General features: G+C 48.6%; 1 protein-coding gene across 1 annotated transcript; it reads left to right on the forward strand.

The window, feature by feature from the left end:
- Positions 1 to 2,504: 2,504 nt before the first annotated feature.
- On the forward strand, positions 2,505 to 16,330 carry LOC123158261 (uncharacterized). Its single transcript, XM_044576322.1, has 6 exons — positions 2,505 to 2,726; positions 11,583 to 11,756; positions 11,886 to 12,095; positions 14,582 to 15,025; positions 15,120 to 15,296; positions 15,498 to 16,330. The coding sequence occupies exons 1-6, from the start codon at positions 2,505 to 2,507 to the stop codon at positions 16,125 to 16,127; spliced, it is 1,857 nt and encodes a 618-aa protein (XP_044432257.1). The 3' UTR covers positions 16,128 to 16,330.
- Positions 16,331 to 19,405: the final 3,075 nt, after the last annotated feature.

A 19,405-nucleotide genomic window follows, 5' to 3' on the forward strand; every position in this document is an offset into this window, starting at 1 on the left:
GTTCTTTGTATCAAACTTGCCTTTGCCCTGAGTTTTTTTCTTGTTGTTTTTGAACTTGTTGGGCTGGAAGTTCTTATTCTATACCATGTGGGCACTAGAAGATCCCTCAGCAACTCGAGCACGTGTGTCCTTTGCTATCGCCTTCTCTTCAACATCAAGAGTATCAATGAGATCCGCAACGGAAAACTCCTGTCTCTTGTGTTTTAGGGAAGTAGAAAAATTGTTCCACAAAGGTGGAAGCTTAGAAATGATGCCCCCGACAACAAATTTGTCCGGAAACACACACTTAAAGTACTCAAGTTCCTTGGCGAGTGACTGTATCTCATGAGCCTGCTGTACAACAGAGCGCTCATCAGTCATCTTGTAGCCATAGAATTGTTCCATGACGTACAACTCGCTACCGGCGTCCGAGGCACCAAATTTGGCCTCGAGCGCAGCCCACATGTCCTTGCCGTTGTCAAATGACATATATGAATCCACAATGGAATCATCAAGGACACTCAGAAGAGCGCCTTTAAAGAGAGTATCGATCTTGTCGAAGGCTTCCAGTTGTGCTGGATTAAGATCGCCCTCAGGCTTGCCCTTACTGGTGTCATAGCAGCACATGGTCTGAAATCAGTAGACTGCTCTCGTGCGCCACCTCTTATATTGCACCCCCTTAAAGGCAGGCGGCTTCAAATGCGCAGCAAAACTACTCGGAGTAAATTGCCTATAGTCAGGTTTTTGGATTGTTGAATATATGAGCAAACTACTACGAGTTTTAATCCGAATAAACAGAAGATAAATCATGACAGCACTAGCAGAGATTAAACTAATCATGCGAACTAGCATAGTAGATGAACAAATCACATCTAGGTCACATACTAGAAACATGAATTCTACCACGATCTCGAATAAGAAGGATAGAATCACATACGGTGCAGCGGGAGCAACACCGTCGGCATTGATGTTCTCAGCCATGTCATTGAGGATGAGGTTGATGAGGTCGGGGAAGAAGTCATCGTTGGCGAAGTCGTCGCTGCCAGCAGTCTCGCGAGTGCACTCCCCAAAAACCTGATCACTCCTCTCCCGTACAGGATCACGAGTGGCGGGGTTCCGGAGGCCTGCTGTCCCTTCTCGCGGTGCACGCCGGAAGGAGAGATGGAGAAGACTTGCGTGGTGGCGCAATGATCTAAAACGGTGGTGGTGGGAAACCATGCGAAGTGGCGGCTCCGTCCTCGGCTCGGCTCAATCCAGCAACCCGCGACGCGTCGTGACGAGGCGTGGCGTGGCGAGCGAGGAGGAGGAGCGCGTGTGTAGGTCTCCTCTTCTCATGCTCATACAAGTGGTAGAAGAGCTCACCTTATAAACAGGTGCAACTCCCTCTCAACTTCCGGGGTGGGACTAAACTAGTCTCACTCACACCACTCACATGTGTGCATGAATGGGCCAAGATAATTTCAGAATTTTAGTTGGGCTTTTGGCCAAAAGCCTAGTAGCAAAATTCCAACAATAAATTGGATATTCTCCCCGTGGTCCACAAGAGTGTTGTTTGATAGCCATGCAAACATGGACCTTACTGACCAGATACCGCAAAGGTTCGTTGTATGCAAAAATAGCCTTGTCCACTCCACCGAGAAAGTTCTCCCCAACACAAACCCATAAGAGCATCTCCAACAGCTTGTTTATATATGCACTTAATTGCTATTTTAGCAATCTTGTCCAATAAAAATTCTTCGACAACCTTTGTATAAGTGGTCGCCACCAATTGTTTTTGCAAAGCTTGCTAAATCTGGCCTCTCACTTTGCATATTTGCAAATTCAAAGGTCACTTGCTGAATTTTAAGCAAGCCTTCTCGCAATGATTAGTGAGCCCGTGTGTGATGTATGTGTGACGTGCGCGTGCTTGTGTGCGTGTATGTGTGTGATGCACGTATTTGCATGTGTGCGTACGTACACGGTGTGTGTATGTGTACATGAGTTGTGCTAGTATGTGTATACATGTACCTATGCTAGTGTGCGAGGTGTCTATGACAAGTTGTTCTCACATGTCATTATGTATTTTGTGCAAATATAGCAATCCAATATACAAAGGCACCCAAAACAAAAAACATGTAGAGTTTCTAAGCCTTCTCTCTCATCTTTCTGTCATCAGTTTTTGGCAATCCAATATACAAAGGTTATCGGAGATGCTCTAGTATGTAAAAAGAAAATAGCTTTGCTAAGTCTCGGTCGACTGAGATTTCGTTATGCCTCAGTCGATGTTATATCCCTTTGACCATGGAGACTCATAGAGTTTTTTTCTTCTTATATAATCACTTTTTAGGTAAATATACTATATCACTTGACTTAGACTTAGGTTAAGTCTCAATCGGTTTAGACCTAACGATAGCAAAAAAGAAAAGAAAAGAAGATAAGCCCACTTTCTGCCGCTGAAGTTTTGTGTTGTTTTATGGGAGGTTTCGGCCCAAAACAACGAGAGTGTTAACCGGAGGTCGGTGAGCTGTCGGCGGTAAATGGGAGGAATGGCGGCGGCGACGTCCCATCTGGATCTGGACGGAGGCACGAAGCGGCGGCGACGGAAGGACAGGGAAGTAGAAGCATGCGCGGAGGCAGCAGAGGACCGCATCTCAGAGCTGCCCGAGGTGCTGCGGCTGCACATCCTCTGCCTGCTCCCGCTCAAATCCGCCATCCGCACGGGCGCGCTCTCCACCCAGTGGCGCTTCCTCTGGACGCGCCGCTGGCCGGCCCCTCAACTTACACAAACCCATTCATCCCTACTTCACTTGATAACACCCCTAAGCTGTGGATTCCATTCATTGAGGTGGACTAAACTTTATTGGCACCGAAGGAAGTCTGAAATAGCAACAATAATTGCAATGCTATGTTTTCTCAATATTCTTTAATGTATTACCGAAAAAGACTTTTGCCCTGCTTTATTAATGTATTTACCATTTTCATTGGTGATTTAAGAGTTTACTCCCTCTTTGACATTAAAGGATTCTTTTCCCAAAGTCAAAAGAAAAGCTAATTTGTTGAAAAATATATTCTCCCCAAAACCACCACTCTCGAAACCGATTCCTACTGCGGAAATGTTTTGTGCCGGTCCATCGGAAGTTTTCGGCCCAAAACAAAGAGAGCATTAATCGGATGTCCGACGGAGCGGTGAGCCGTCGGCGGTAAACGGGAGGAATGGCGGCGGTGGCGTCCCATCTGGATCTGGTGAAGGAAATATGCCCTAGAGGCAATAATAAAGTTATTATTTATTTCCTTATATCATGGTAAATGTTTATTATTCATGCTAGAATTGTATTAACCGGAAACATAATACATGTGTGAATACATAGACAAACATAATGTCACTAGTATGCCTCTACTTGACTAGCTCGTTTATCAAAGATGGTTATGTTTCCTAGCCATGGACAAAAGAGTTGTCATTTGATTAACGGGATCACATCATTAGGAGAATGATGTGATTGACTTGACCCATTCCGTTAGCTTAGCACTTGATCGTTTAGTATGTTGCTATTGCTTTCTTCATGACTTATACATGTTCCTGTAACTATGAGATTATGCAACTCCCGTTTACCGGAGGAACACTTTGGGTACTACCAAACGTCACAACGTAACTGGGTGATTATAAAGGAGTACTACAGGTGTCTCCGAAGGTACGTGTTGAGTTGGCGTATTTCGAGATTAGGTTTTGTCACTCCGATTGTCGGAGAGGTATCTCTGGGCCCTCTCGGTAATGCACATCACTATAAGCCTTGCAAGCAATGTGACCAATGAGTTGGTTACGGGATGATGCATTACGTAACGAGTAAAGAGACTTGCCAATGACGAGATTGAACTAGGTATTAGATACCGACGATCGAATCTCGGGCAAGTAACATACCGATGACAAAGGGAACAACGTATGTTGTTATGCGGTTTGACCGATAAAGATCTTCGTAGAATATGTAGGAGCCAATATGGGCATCCAGGTTCCGCTATTGGTTATTGACCAAGAATAGTTCTAGGTCATGTCTACATAGTTCTCGAACCCGTAGGGTCCGCACGCTTAACGTTACGATGACAGTTATATTATGAGTTTATGAGTTTTGATGTACCGAAGGAGTTCGGAGTCCCGGATGAGATCACGGACATGACGAGGAGTCTCGAAATGATCGAGATGTAAAGATCGATATATTGGACGACTATATTCGGAGTTCGGAAAGGTTCCGAGTGATTCGGGTATTTATCGGAGTACCGGAGAGTTACGGGAATTCGCCGGGGAGAAGTATTGGGCCTTATTGGGCCATACGGGAAAGAGAGAGGGGCTGCCTAGGGCAGGCCGCGCGCCCCCCCAAGGCCTAATCCGAATTGGACTAGGGGGAGGGGCCGCACCCCCTCCTTCCTTCCCTTCTCTCTTCCCCTTCCTTCTCACCTACTCCTACTAGGAAAGGAGGAGTCCTACTCCCGGTGGGAGTAGGACTCCCCCCTTGGGCGCGCCTCCTCCTCCTTGGCCGGCCCTCCCCTTGCTCTTTTATATACGGGGGTAGGGGGGCACCCCATGACACACAAGTTGATCTACGGATTGTTCCTTAGCCGTGTGCGGTGCCCCCCTCCACCATATTCCACCTCGGTCATATCCTCGCGGAGTTTAGGCGAAGCCCTGCGCCGGTAGAACATCATCATCGTCACCACGCCGTCGTGCTGACGGAACTCATCCCCGAAGCTTTGCTGGATCGGAGCCCGGGGATCGTCATCGAGCTGAACGTGTGCTGAACTCGGAGGTGCCGTACGTTCGGTGCTTGGATCGGTCGGATCGTGAAGACGTATGACTACATCAACCGCGTTGTGCTAACGCTTCCGCTTACGGTCTACGAGGGTACGTGGACAACACTCTCCCCTCTCGTTGCTATGCCATCACCATGATCTTGCATGTGCGTAGGAAATTTTTTGAAATTACTACGTTCCCTAACAGTGGCATCCGAGCCTAGGTTTTATGCGTTGATGTTATATGCACGAATAGAACACAAGTGAGTTGTGGGCGATACAAGTCATACTGCTTACTAGCATGTCATACTTTGGTTAAGCGGTATTGTGAGATGAAGCGGCCCGGACCGACATTACGCGTACGCTTACGCAAGACTGGTTTCACCGTTGTGAGCACTCGTGCTTAAAGGTGGCTGGCGGGTGTCTGTCTCTCTCACTTTAGCTGAATCGAGTGTGGCTACGCCCGGTCCTTGCGAAGGTTAAAACAGCACCAACTTGATGAACTATCGTTGTGCTTTTTATGGGTAGGTAAGAACGGTTCTTGCTAAAGCCCGTAGCAGCCACGTAAAATTTGCAACAACAAAGTAGAGGACGTCTAACTTGTTTTTGCAGGGCATGTTGTGATGTGATATGGTCAAGACGTGATGCTATATTTTATTGTATGAGATGATCATGTTTTGTAACCGAAGTTATCGGCAACTGGCAGGAGTCATATGGTTGTCGCTTTATTGTATGAAATGCAAACGCCCTGTAATTGCTTTACTTTATCTCTAAGTGGTAGCGATAGTCGTAGAAGCAATAGATGGCGTAACGACAACGATGCAACGATGAAGATCAAGGTGTCGTGCCGGTGACGATGGTGATCACGACGGTGCTTCGAAGATGGAGATCACAAGCACAAGATGATGATGGCCATATCATATCACTTATATTGATTGCATGTGATGTTTATCCTTTATGCATCTTATCTTGCTTTGATTGACGGTAGCATTTTAAGATGATCTCTCACTAATAATCAAGAAGTGTTCTCCCTGAGTATGCACCGTTGCGAAAGTTCTTCGTGCTGAGACACCACGTGATGATCGGGCGTGATAGGCTCTACGTTCAAATACAACGGGTGCAAAACAGTTGCACACGCGGAATACTCGGGTTAAACTTGACGAGCCTAGCATATATAGATATGGCCTCGGAACACGGAGACCGAAAGGTCGAGCATGAATCATATAGTAGATATGATCAACATAATGATGTTCACCATTGAAACTACTCCATCTCACGTGATGATCGGACATGGTTTAGTTGATTTGGATCACGTGATCACTTAGATGACTAGAGAGATGTCTGTCTAAGTGGGAGTTCTTAAGTAATATGATTAATTGAACTTAAATTTATCATGAACTTAGTCCTGGTAGTATTTTGCAAATTATGTTGTAGATCAATAGCTTGCGTTGTTGCTTTCATATGTTTATTTTGATATGTTCCTAGAGAAAATTGTGTTGAAAGATGTTAGTAGCAATGATGCAGATTGGATCCGTTATCTGAGGTTTATCCTCATTGATGCACAGAAGAATTATGTCCTTAATGCACCGCTAGGTGACAGACCTATTGCAAGAGCAGACGCGGACGTTATGAACATTTGGCTAGCTCAATATGATGACTACTTGATAGTTTAGTGCACCATGCTTAACGGCTTAGAATCGGGACTTCAAAGATGTTTTGAACATCATGGACCATATGAGATGTTCCAGGAATTTGAAGTTAATATTTCAAGCAAATACCTGAGTTGAGAGATATGAAGTCTCCAACAAGTTCTATAGCTAAAATATGGAGGAGAATCGCTCAACTAGTGAGCATGTGCTCAGATTGTCTGGGTACTACAATTGCTTGAATCAAGTGGGAGTTAATCTTCCAGATAAGATAGTGATTGATAGAGTTCTCTAGTCACCATCACCAAGTTAGTAGAACTTTGTGATGAACTACAGTATGCAAGGGATGACGAAAACGATTCCCGAGCTCTTCGTGATGTTGAAATCAACGAAAGTAGAAATCAAGAAAGAGCATCAAGTGTTGATGGTTGACAAGATCACTAGTTTCAAGAAAAGGGCAAAGGGAAAGATCAAGTAGAATGACAAGCAAGTTGTCACTCCCGTGAAGAAGCCCAAAGCTGGACCAAAGCCTGAAACTAAGTGCTTCTACTGCAAAGGAAATGGTCACTGGAAACGGAAATACCCTGAATATTTGGTGGATAAGAAGGATGGCAAACTGAACAAGAGTATATTTGATATACAGGTTATTGATGTGTACCTTACTAGTGTTTATTGTAACCCCTGAGTATTTGATACTTGTCCGGTTGCTAAGATTAGTAACTCGAAACAGGAGTTACAGAATAAACAGAAACTAGTTGAGGGTGAAGTGATGATGTGTGTTGGAAGTGGTTCCAAGATTGATATGGTCATCATCGCACACTCTCTATACTTTCGGGATTAGTGTTAAACCTAAATAAATGTTATTTGGCGTTTGCGTTGAGCATGAATATGATTTGATCATGTTTATTGCAATACGGTTATTCATTTAAAGTCAGAGAATAATTGTTGTTCTGTTTACATGAATAAAACCTTCAATGGTTATACACCCAATAAAAATAGTTTGTTGGATCTCGATCGTAGTGATACACAAATTCATAATGTTGAAACCAAAAGATGCAAAGTTAATAATGATAGTGCAACTTATTTGTGGCACTGCCGGGGTCATATCGGTGTAAAGCGCATGAAGAAACTCCGTAAAGATGGATTTTCGGAATCACTTGGTTATGAATCATTTGATGCTTGCGAACCGTGCCTATTGGGCAAGATGACTAAAACTCCGTTCTCCGGAACAATGGAACGAGCTACTGACTTATTGGAAATAATACATACCGATGTATGCGATCCAATGAGTGTTGATGCTCGTGGCAAGTATCGTTATTTTTCTGATCTTCACAGATGATTTGAGCAGATATGGGTATATCTACTTGATGAAACATAAGTCTGAAATAGTTGAAAGGTTCAAAGAATTTCAGAGTGAAGTGGAAAAATCATCGTAACAAGAAAATAAAGTTTCTACGATCTGATCGCGGAGAAGAATATTTGAGTTACGAGTTTGGTCTTCAATTAAAACAATGTGGAATAGTTTCACAAATTCATGCCACCTGGAACACCACAGCTTAATGGTGTGTCCGAATGTCCTAACCGTACTTTATTGGATATAGTGCAATCTATGATATCTCTTATCGGTTTACCACTATCGTTTTGGGGTTATGCATTAGAGACAGCTGCATTCACGTTAAAAGGGCACCATCTAAATCCGTTGAGACGACACCGTATGAACTATGGTTTAGCAGTAAACCTAAGCTGTCATTTCTTAAAGTTTGGGGATGCGATGTTTATATGAAAAAGTTTCAACCTGATAAGCTCGAACCCAAATCGGAGAAGTGCGTCTTTATAGAATACCCAAAGGTAACTATTGGGTATACCTTCTATCACAGATCTGAAAGCAAGTTTCGTTGCTAAGATGGATCCTTTCTAGAGAAGGAGTTTCTCTCGAAAGAAGTGAGTGGGAGGAAAGTAGAACTTGATGAGGTAATTGTACCTTCTCCCTTATTGGAAAGTAGTTCATCACAGAAATCAGTTCCTGTGATTCCTACACCAATTAGTGAGGAAGCTAATGATGATGATCATGATGCTTCAGATTAAGTTACTACCGAACCTCGTAGGTCTTCCAGAATAAGATCCGCACCAAAGTGGTACGGTAATCCTATTCTAGAAGTCATGTTACTAGACCATGATGAACCTACGAACTATGAGGAAGCGATGATGAGCCCAGATTCCGCGAAATGGCTTGAGGCCATGAAATCTGAGATGGGATCCATGTATGAGAACAAAGTGTGGACTTTGGTGGAGTTGCCCGACGATCGGCAAGCCATATTGTATAAATGGATCTTCAAGAGGAAGACAGATGCTGATAGTAGTGTTACTATCTACAAAGCTCGACTTGTCGCAAAAAGGTTTTTGACAAGTTCAAGGTGTTGACTACAATGAGATTTTCTCAACTGTAGCGATGCTTAAGTCTGTTCGAATCATGTTAGCAATTGCCACAATTTATGAAATCTGGCAAATGGATATCAAAACTTCATTCCTTAATGGTTTTCTTAAAGAAGAGTTGTATATGATGCAACCAGAAGGTTTTGTCAATCCTAAAGGTGTTAACAAAGTGTGCAAGCTCCAGCGATCCATATATGGACTGGTGCAAGCATCTCAGAGTTGGAATATACGCTTTGATAAGTTGATCAAAGCATATAGTTTTGTACAGACTTACGGTGAAGCCTGTATTTACAAGAAAGTGAGTGGGAGCACTTCAACATTTCTGATAAGTATATGTGAATGACATATTGTTGATCGGAAATAATGTAGAATTATTCTGCAAAGCATGAAAGGATACTTGAATAAGAGCTTTTCAAAGAAAGACCTCAGTGAAGCTGCTTACACATTGAGCATCAAGATCTATATAGATAGATCAAGACGCTTGATAAGATTTTTCAATGAATACATACCTTGATAAATTTTTGAAATAGTTCAAAATGGAACAGTCAAAGAAGGAGTTCTTGCCTGTGTTACAAGGTGTGAAGTTGAGTAAGACTCAAGACCCGACCATTGCAGAAAATAGAAAGAGAATGAAAAGACATTCCCTATGCCTCAGTCATAGGTTCTATAAAGTATGCTATGCTATGAACCAGACCTATTGTATACCTTGCTCTGTGTTTGGCAAAGGAATACAATTTTGATCTAATAAGTAGATCACTGGACATGGGTCAATACTATCCTTAGTGAGGACTAAGGAGATGTTTCTCGATTATGGAGGTGATAAAAGAGCCCGTCGTAAAAGTTACAACGATGCAAGATTTTACACCAATCCAGATGACTCTAAGTCTCAATCTGGATACATATTGAAAGTGGGAGCAATTAGCTATAGTAGATCCATGCAGAGCATTGTGGACATAGAATATTTGCAAAATACACACGGCTCTGAATATGACAGACCCGTTGACTAAGCTTCTCTCACGAGCAAAACATGATCATACCTTAGTAATCTTTGAGTGTTAATCACATAGCGATGTGAACTAGATTATTGACTCTAGTAAACCCTTTGGGTGTTGGTCACATGATGATGTGAACTATTGGTGTTGAATCACATGATGATGTGAACTAGATTATTGACTCTAGTGCAAGTGGGAGACTGAAGGAAATATGCCCTAGAGGCAATAATAAAGTTATTTTTATTTCCTTATATCATGGTAAATGTTTATTATTCATGCTAGAATTGTATTAACCAGAAACATAATACATGTGTGAATACATAGACAAACATAATGTCACTAGTATGCCTCTACTTGACTAGCTCGTTTATCAAAGATGGTTATGTTTCCTAGCCATGGACAAAAGAGTTGTCATTTGATTAACGGGATCACATCATTAGGACAATGATGTGATTGACTTGACCCATTCCGTTAGCTTAGCACTTGATCGTTTAGTATGTTGCTATTGCTTTCTTCATGACTTATACATGTTCCTGTAACTATGAGATTATGCAACTCCCGTTTACCGGAGGAACACTTTGGGTACTACCAAACGTCACAACGTAACTGGGTGATTATAAAGGAGTACTACAGGTGTCTCCGAAGGTACGTGTTGAGTTGGCGTATTTCGAGATTAGGTTTTGTCACTCCGATTGTCGGAGAGGTATCTCTGGGCCCTCTCGGTAATGCACATCACTATAAGCCTTGCAAGCAATGTGACCAATGAGTTGGTTACGGGATGATGCATTACGTAACGAGTAAAGAGACTTGCCAATGACGAGATTGAACTAGGTATTAGATACCGACGATCGAATCTCGGGCAAGTAACATACCGATGACAAAGGGAACAACGTATGTTGTTATGCGGTTTGACCGATAAAGATCTTTGTAGAATATGTAGGAGCCAATATGGGCATCCAGGTTCCGCTATTGGTTATTGACCAAGAATAGTTCTAGGTCATGTCTACATAGTTCTCGAACCCGTAGGGTCCGCACGCTTAACGTTACGATGACAGTTATATTATGAGTTTATGAGTTTTGATGTACCGAAGGATTTCGGAGTCCCGGATGAGACCTAGGGCAGGCCGCGCGCCCCCCCAAGGCCTAGTCTGAATTGGACTAGGGGGAGGGGCCGCACCCCCTCCTTCTTTCCCTTCTCTCTTCCCCTTCCTTCTCACCTACTCCTACTAGGAAAGGAGGAGTCCTACTCCCGGTGGGAGTAGGACTCCCCCCTTGGGCGCGCCTCCTCCTCCTTGGCTGGCCCTCCCCTTGCTCCTTTATATACGGGGGCAGGGGGGCACCCCATGACACACAAGTTGATCTACGGATCGTTCCTTAGCCGTGTGCGGTGCCCCCCTCCACCATATTCCACCTCGGTCATATCATCGCAGAGTTTAGGCGAAGCCCTGCGCCGGTAGAACATCATCATCGTCACCACGCCGTCGTGCTGATGGAACTCATCCCCGAAGCTTTGCTGGATCGGAGCCCGGGATCGTCATCGAGCTGAACGTGTGCTGAACTCGGAGGTGCCGTACGTTCGGTGCTTGGATCGGTCGGATCGTGAAGACGTACGACTACATCAACCGCGTTGTGCTAACGCTTCCGCTTACGGTCTATGAGGGTACATGGACAACACTCTCCCCTCTCGTTGCTATGCCATCACCATGATCTTGCATGTGCGTAGGAAATTTTTTGAAATTACTACGTTCCCCAACATCTGGATATTGGCACAAAGCGGCGGCGAAAGGAGAAGGAAGTAGAAGCAGGCGCGGAGGCGGCAGAGGACCGCATCTCGGAGCTGCCGGAGGCGCTGCGGCTGCACATCCTCTGCCTGCTCCCGCTCAAATCCGCCATCCGCACGGGCGCGCTCTCCACCAAGTGGCACTTCCTCTGGACGCACCGCTGGCCGGCGCCCTCCTCCCTCGACTTCCACCTCGGCACCCACGAGTCCCCCCACCCACTCCTCGAAACCCTGGAGCGGCGCGGGCGGCGGCGCCTCCAGCGGTTCACCCTCTCCTTCCAAATCCGCGAGCTCAAGGGCAAGCACTTCCGCCGCTGCCTCGACTACGCGGTCGCCTGCGCCATCGAGGACCTGTACGTCCACCTCGCAAACCGCGCCTTCAACATCTTCTTCGAGTACCGGCTCCCGCTGGGCGACCCCCACCTCGCGCGCATCTCGCTCCGCGCCATGACCGTCGACCTCCCCGGGTCCTTCTCCGCCCACTCCCACCCCTTCTCCGCCCACGAGGTCATCTGTTAGAAGGGAGAGAGGGATTTGGTGGAATAGTTGTTATATTGCTTGAGCCTCGTGGGTATATATATATAGGAGTACAATGATCAACTTGGAGTACAAGACAAGCCAGAACTAATCATAGTCTATCTAGTCTTTCCTAATAATCAATATACTCAACATCCCCCCGCAGTCACAACGAGAGCGACGCAGACGGTGAGACTGGAGAAGAATCCGAAGGCAAGCCGACGGACCCCCCCCCCCCACAGTCGTAACGGTCGATGCATCGTGGAGTTGTGGATGGAGGGAAAACCGACGAGGTTGCTCAAGCAGGCGGTAGCCCTTTGTGCCGTTTGTCGATGTAGCCGAGAGCGTGGGTGGTGGAGCCGTGATCGAGGTAGCCGTGCGAAGAATGTCGTGGTCGATGTCGAGTCGGGGTAATTCGTGTCGAGAAAGTCGTCGTGGAGCCGCGGGCGCAAGGAGGCGCCGAGTAAGTCGTGGGCGCAGTGGTGTCGAAGTAGTGGTGCGCCATGAAGGAGATGATGTTGACGACGCGTCGCGCCGGAGTTGCCAACCTCGGGAACACATCGTAGACGAAGGCACGCGTCGGTGTTGCCAGCACCGGGCATGCGTAGACGGACGAAGACGAAGTTGACGAAGCGCCGCACCAGGCTTGCCAGGTCCGGGGACACGTCGTGGACGAAGGCATGCGGCGGTGTTGCCAGCACCGGGCATGCATAGACTGGGACCTGCACGAGTTGTACGCCATATCGAAGAAGTTTGAGAGGCCAGCAGAGAAGGACTCGACGACGGTTGCGGCGCCAAACGGCGCGGGGCCAATGTCGCCACGGTTGTCGGAGTAGACGAAGCGGTCGTGGTAGATGACGGCGACGCTAGCGACGGGTTGGTGCTGGACGAAGATGAAGGGGGTGGGCGGGCGGCTGCGGCGGCGGCAACCAAAGAAGAGCGGCGGCGGCGGCCTGGCGGCGGCGGCGGCTGGGTTAAAAGTGCGGCGGCGGTGCTCGAAGTAGGCAAAGAACCCTGATAGCATGACGAAGACCGGCGCGGACGGTGGTGTTTCCGCGCCAAGGGAGACGGCGGGGCGCATACCACGGGAGGTCGACGTGCGGTGACGGCGGAGCGGACCGCGGGTCGCGGCGCTACGGCCCGAAGCAGCGACGCAGCGGCGACAGGCGGGTCAGGGCAACGGCGGGAAGACCTCGGGCGGTGGCGGGGACCACAGGCCACGACGCTGCGGCCCGAAGGGGCGACGCAATGGCGGTTCGCGAGACAGTGCAACCACGGGGACGGCCTCGAGGCGGCGGTGGGGACCACTTATCGCGGCACTACGGTCCGAAGGGGCGATGCAGTGGCGACGCACGAGCTGATGCAGCCGTGAGGAGAACCGCGGGGCGGCGGCGCTGCGGCCCGATGGGGCGACGCAGCGGTAGCCCGATGCTCGATCGGTGGAGAGGCGCGCGGTACTCAGGACGATCTTCACAGGACCTGCGGAGGAGCGCGTCACCAACGGGCCAGGTTGGTCGTGCAGCGTAGATGAGGCGGATCGCGGCGACAAACGGGTGAACAAGCCGATCGCGCGCGAGGACGGGGACGCCGCTCGATGGAGGCGTGGTGGCGGCGGAGTCCTGGATGAGGTCGGCGACGACGGACGGCGTGGGACGTCAGCACCGGCACCCGGGCTGCCAATGCAGCACCGGCGCCCGGGCAGCGAGGCGCGAGCGACCGACGGAGCAGCGGCGCCCGAGTTTGAGGCAGCCGACGAGCCTGACAGCCGAGGACGAGGCCGGCGAGGTAGACCGCCGAGCCGCCGTGCAGACGCGGCGGAGGCGGGTGACGTGGATCGATCGGCGGTCCGGCGCGCGAGCAACGGCTATGATTGGCCATCGCATGGCGCGAAGCCGCCGGGTTGGGACGATGCAGGTTTCCCGGTCGGAGTAGGGCGGTGACGGCCGGCGCAGGGCGACGGGCGGACCGACGCGCAGACGGCGGCTGGCCCTGACGGGCCGCCTCGGCGCGCGTGGTCGCCGGGTCGGAGGAGAGGCCGGCTGGTCACGCCGTGGTCGGAGTAGAGGCGTTCGGGGTCGACGGCGCGGTGGGCGACGCAAACCGATCAAGAATAGATCAGAAAACCAAAAAGTAGACGCCGATCAAAGCGACCGACGAAAGAGAGAAAAACCCGGATCAAAGGATCGGGAAAAAGACTCTCTAGGGCAGCCGGCCAACACGGCCGGCGGACGAACCCTAGGTACGGCGGCGCGGACCCCGGCGGCGATCATGGAGGCCGACCACCCCAGGGGCGACGCGGGGGTGCCGAAGCGGCGGCGGCTAGGGTTTAGAACCCGGAAACTGATACCATGTTAGAAGGGACAGATGGATTTGGTGAAATAGTTGTTATATTGCTTGAGCCTCGTGGGTATATATATAGGAATACAATGATCAGCTTGGAGTACAAGACAAACCAGAACTAATCATAGTCTATCTAGTCTTTCCTAATAATCAATATACTCAACATCATCCACCTCCACTGCGTCCGCATCTCCGGCCGCACAGTCAACCGCCTGGTCGCCGCGTGCCCCCTCGGCCACACCCTCGATCTGCGCTACTGCGAAAGCCTCTTCTCCGTCAGCGTCGCGGCGGCCGGGGCACACCTGAGGAGCCTCACATCTGCAGAATGTGGTTCGGAAGCCGAAGTTTTTTTTGCCGACGATGCGTCCGGCCTGCGTTCATTCCACTACAGCGGCGCCTACATTCCCGCCTACAGCATCCCGGCCACCGCCAATCTTGCTGACCTTTACATCTGCTTCGGAGGACCTAACCGCCGGAGGCACTTGTCAGGACCTTATTGCCAGCTGCGCACAAACTGGCTTCAACTGCTAACCAATTTGTCCAACCTCACTGTGCTTACCCTCTGCAGCAGTGCCCTACGGGTTCGTCGCTCTCTGCATTTCATGCTACCCGGTTGATCCGAGTGCTCTCTGTTATTGTCTTACTGATAACCTTCTTCGTTGCTATGCTTTGCAGAGACTGTCTGCCAAGGCTCGTGCCCGATTAGTTGCCACAAGCGCTGCACCATGCAAATTGCTGAATTTGAGAGAGCTTCAGCTACTGATGTTCGCAATGGAGATCGACAACATAAACGACATTTACACTTTCCTTGTGGCCTGCTGTGGCCCTCGATTGGAGAGGTTATTTGTGCAGGTGAATAAATTGCCTTTGACTTTTGTTGGCCTGCTGTGTGCCTCGATTGGAGAGGTTATTTGTGCAGCTTCGACTATGCATACGAGCTGTTAAAGAAATTGCCTTGTGACCTTGACAAATGCATTCAGTTAGTAGTCATTGTATTGTTGCTTGGTTTTGATGTGCTCACTTATTTTGAATGCTTACTACACCCTCTTGCAGCTTCCGACAAGTAGTTGTCAATATAGGCCAGAGGATGAACCATCAGGATCAGAATCTGAGGAAAATGAGTCAGTGGAAGAGCTATCAGAGCAAGAGGCAGCGGAGGAAGATGAGCTGGATGAAGACTTGTCAGAAGGAGAAACTCTGGAGAAAGATGGGCTAGAGGAAGAGTTGTCAGAGCGAGATGCCCTGGAGGAAGATGAGCTAGAGGAAGAGCCGTCAGAGGGAATTGAACTCGAGGAAGAGCTGTCAGAGGGAGAGCCACCTGAAGAAAATCAACCACCTGAAGAGATATCTGATGGAGGGCAATCTGAGGAAGAGACACTAGAGGATGGCGATGGCTTTGAGAACCTTCTGTTGGTCAACATGATGAATTTCATGGGGCGCCACCATGAGATGCAGCTAGTAAGCCTTTTCTTGAAGAAGTCTACTAGTCTCAACCAACTGATACTGTTTACTCCCAAGATTAATCACCCAGAATGGCTTCAGAAAGATCATATGAATCCTTCACATATTCTTGAAAGAAAACTATCGCCTCTCAGAAAGGCCTCACCAAATGTTCAGATAGTACTCAGTGAGCCTGATGATAGTGCAATCCAGCCGTTGCACGAGGCTTTTGTCAAGGTTTGATGATTTGTTTGTTCTGGAGTTATGACCAGATAATGCGAAATATCGGAAACTAGCAACTGTTCGGCAAGACAAAGAACAAGCTAATCTGCAAGGTAGGCATGAATCTGTGTTCTGGAGTACGTCGTCTGGGCCTTATATTTTGCAGCTTAACTCCTTAATAAGACTTATAAAAATTATCATGATTACCCAGTGTCTACACTGGCCTGCTGCCTTCTTTGTGTTATTCTGTTAGAATCCATGTTATATACGTTTGTAGATACCTATTCGTATCTACCTTGTACATGTAATACCTACTGCTATATATTGAGAAGCACCGCACCCTATTGGGATTGTGCGAGACCCTCCATCAATTACGTACGTCTTATATGGTATCAGATAGGTTACGATCATGACTTCCGCTGCTTCTTCGGCCGCCGCCGTCGCCCCTTCGACAGCCGTCGCCGCTCCATCAGCCGCTGCACCCGCGCAGGGGGTCTTCTCTCCCACCCTTGCTGCTCTTCTCGCCGGCACCAACGGCGCGCAGAACGCCCTCGTCGTCAGCTCCGCTACAGCCAGCGCCGGCAACCTCGGCTCCTTCATGGCCGGGTTGATGTCGTCTGCTTCTTCAGCTCCTCTGGTCGCCGCAGTCCGGCCTGCTCCTGTTCGCCTGCCCATGGTGTCCGATGTGCCCACTCCGGCGCCGTTCCACTTTGCGCATCTGCTGACGATCAAGTTGTCGGCGGAAAACTTCCTCTACTGGCGCGCACAAGTTCTTCCTCTCCTCCGTAGCCACGATCTTCTCGGCTATGTTGATGGATCGCTACCGTGTCCGTCACCGACCGTCCTCGCCACCACTGCTGATGGCGCGCAGCACCTAGTTCCTAACAGGGCGCACACGAGCTGGGTACAGCAAGATCAAGCCATCCTCTCGGCGATCCAATCGTCGTTGACGGAGGGGGTGGCTGGCATGGTTTTGTTTGCTGCAACTTCCCAAGACGCCTGGACAACCCTAGAGAGCAGTTTCTCCTCCCAATCCACGGCGCGCTCCATGGCTCTTCGTCGGCAACTTCAGGATATTAAGAAGCTTGATCTCTCGGCCACAGTCTACTTCAACAAAGTTAAAACCCTAGCCGATACTCTTGCTGCCATTGGGAAGCCTCTAGGCGATGAGGAGTTCACCGGATTTATTCTGGGTGGTTTGGATGGTGATTATGACTCGCTGATCGAGGTTGTCCAAGGACGCGACACTCCGATGCCTCCTCGCGATCTTTATGCTCGACTTCTTCAGACTGAGCAACGCATTGAGTCTCGACGATCGGTTGAGGTTCATGGTGGTTTCTCCACATCTAATGCTGTGACTCGTGGCGGTCCACGACAACCCTACCGCACCGGTGGGAACATGTCTTCTTCGTCGGGTGGCAAGGCAATTCTTCCCTCACCATCACAACAGCAGCAGAGCTTCACCAACAACAAGTCTGGATCCTCCTGCCCTACGTGTGGTCGTCCTAACGGCGGTCGCCCCACGTGCCAGCTCTGTGGGTTTCAGGGGCATGTTGCATCTCGCTGCCACAAACGCTTTAAGCGTGATTTTCTAGGGATCGGCAATGATGGACGCAACAATGAGAGGCAGGCTGCCATGGCTACTCAAGGACCCATTGGCTCTGGTGGTTCTGGCCACGGGCACACTCCCTCCTACCCCATTGATTCAAGATGGTACATGGATACTGCAGCTACGGATCACATGACCAATGAGATGGACAAGTTACACTCAAGCCAACCCTACCTCGGCCATGACAAGGTTCACGTTGCAAACGGGTCAGGTATGCACATTACACATATTGGTCAATCTTCTCTTCCGACTAGCACATCTGGGGAGCTTCAACTTCACGATGTTCTTCATGTTCCCGATGTTACTCGCAATCTTCTATCTGTTCCTAGACTTACTCATGACAACGACGTTTTTGTTGAATTTCACCCTTTTGATGTCTTTGTTAAGGATCGCGCAACGAGGGACGTTCTTCTTAGAGGTCACTTCCAGCATGGTCTCTATCCACTTGATGCACCTTCAAGGTTCAGTGTCTTCAGCAGTGTTCGTGTCAAGCCGTCTCAGTGGCACTCGCGTCTTGGTCATCCAGCTACTCCCATTATACGTCATGTCCTTCGTCGTCATCAACTACCAGTCGAGTCTAGCAAAAAAGATGAGTCCGTGTGTGATGCCTGTCAGCAAGGCAAAAGCCATCAGCTCCCGTTCCCGTTGTCTAGTCGTGTAGTTACAGCTCCTCTTGAAATTGTCTTTTCAGATGTATGGGGTCCTGCCCAAACTTCAGTTAGTGGTCATAACTACTATGTTAGTTTTATTGATGCTTATAGTCGATTTACTTGGCTTTATTTTCTTAAGCGCAAGGCAGATGTGTTCAATGTTTTTCTTCAATTCCAAACTCATGTTGAGCGTCTACTTAACCATAAAATTCTTCATGTTCAATCAGATTGGGGTGGGGAATATCGCAATCTCAACACATTTTTTGGGAAACTTGGGATTACACATCGTGTGTCCTGTCCACATACACATCAGCAGAATGGCTCCGCTGAACGTAAGCATCGAACATAGTTGAAACCGGTCTAACTCTCTTAGCACATGCATCTGTACCTTTTCGTTTTTGGACTGATGCCTTTTCCACAGCTTGCTTCCTCATCAACAGGCTTCCCACACGAGTTCTAGCCATGAAAACACCCATTGAGTGTTTACTCCAAGAGACACCTGACTATACATTCCTCAAGATTTTTGGTTGTGCTTGCTGGCCACACCTTCGGCCTTATAACCGTCACAAACTTGAGTTTCGATCAAAAAAATGTGTGTTTCTTGGGTATAGTTCTCTTCATAAAGGGTATAAGTGTCTCCATGTTCCGTCTAATCGTGTCTATATATCCCGTGACGTTGTCTTTGATGAGAACCTTTATCCCTTTTCTAATTTACCCGCATCACAAACTCCATCTAGCAACTCTGATTCTCCATCGCGTCCTTCATCTGACCAATTTGTAGATGTTGCATACTCTCCTTTTTTGCTTCCTAACCATGGTACAGGTACTGGGCGAGGTGCACAGCTAGAGTTGCTAGATGATACAGCAGCTCACGATGATTACATGCAAGCAATTCAGACCAATGCATCAAGCGATGCTCACGTGCATGCGCGAGACGTTGATTGCATGCAGCGCCATGCAACGGCGGCTCGGTCCGAGCCGGATCCAGCCGAACGACACGCCGAGCCGGAGCCGCGCTTTGAGCCGCTCGTGGCTCCCGA

This window comes from Triticum aestivum, chromosome 7B (genome assembly GCF_018294505.1).
Source record: "Triticum aestivum cultivar Chinese Spring chromosome 7B, IWGSC CS RefSeq v2.1, whole genome shotgun sequence".
NCBI classification, from domain to species: Eukaryota; Viridiplantae; Streptophyta; class Magnoliopsida; order Poales; family Poaceae; genus Triticum; species Triticum aestivum.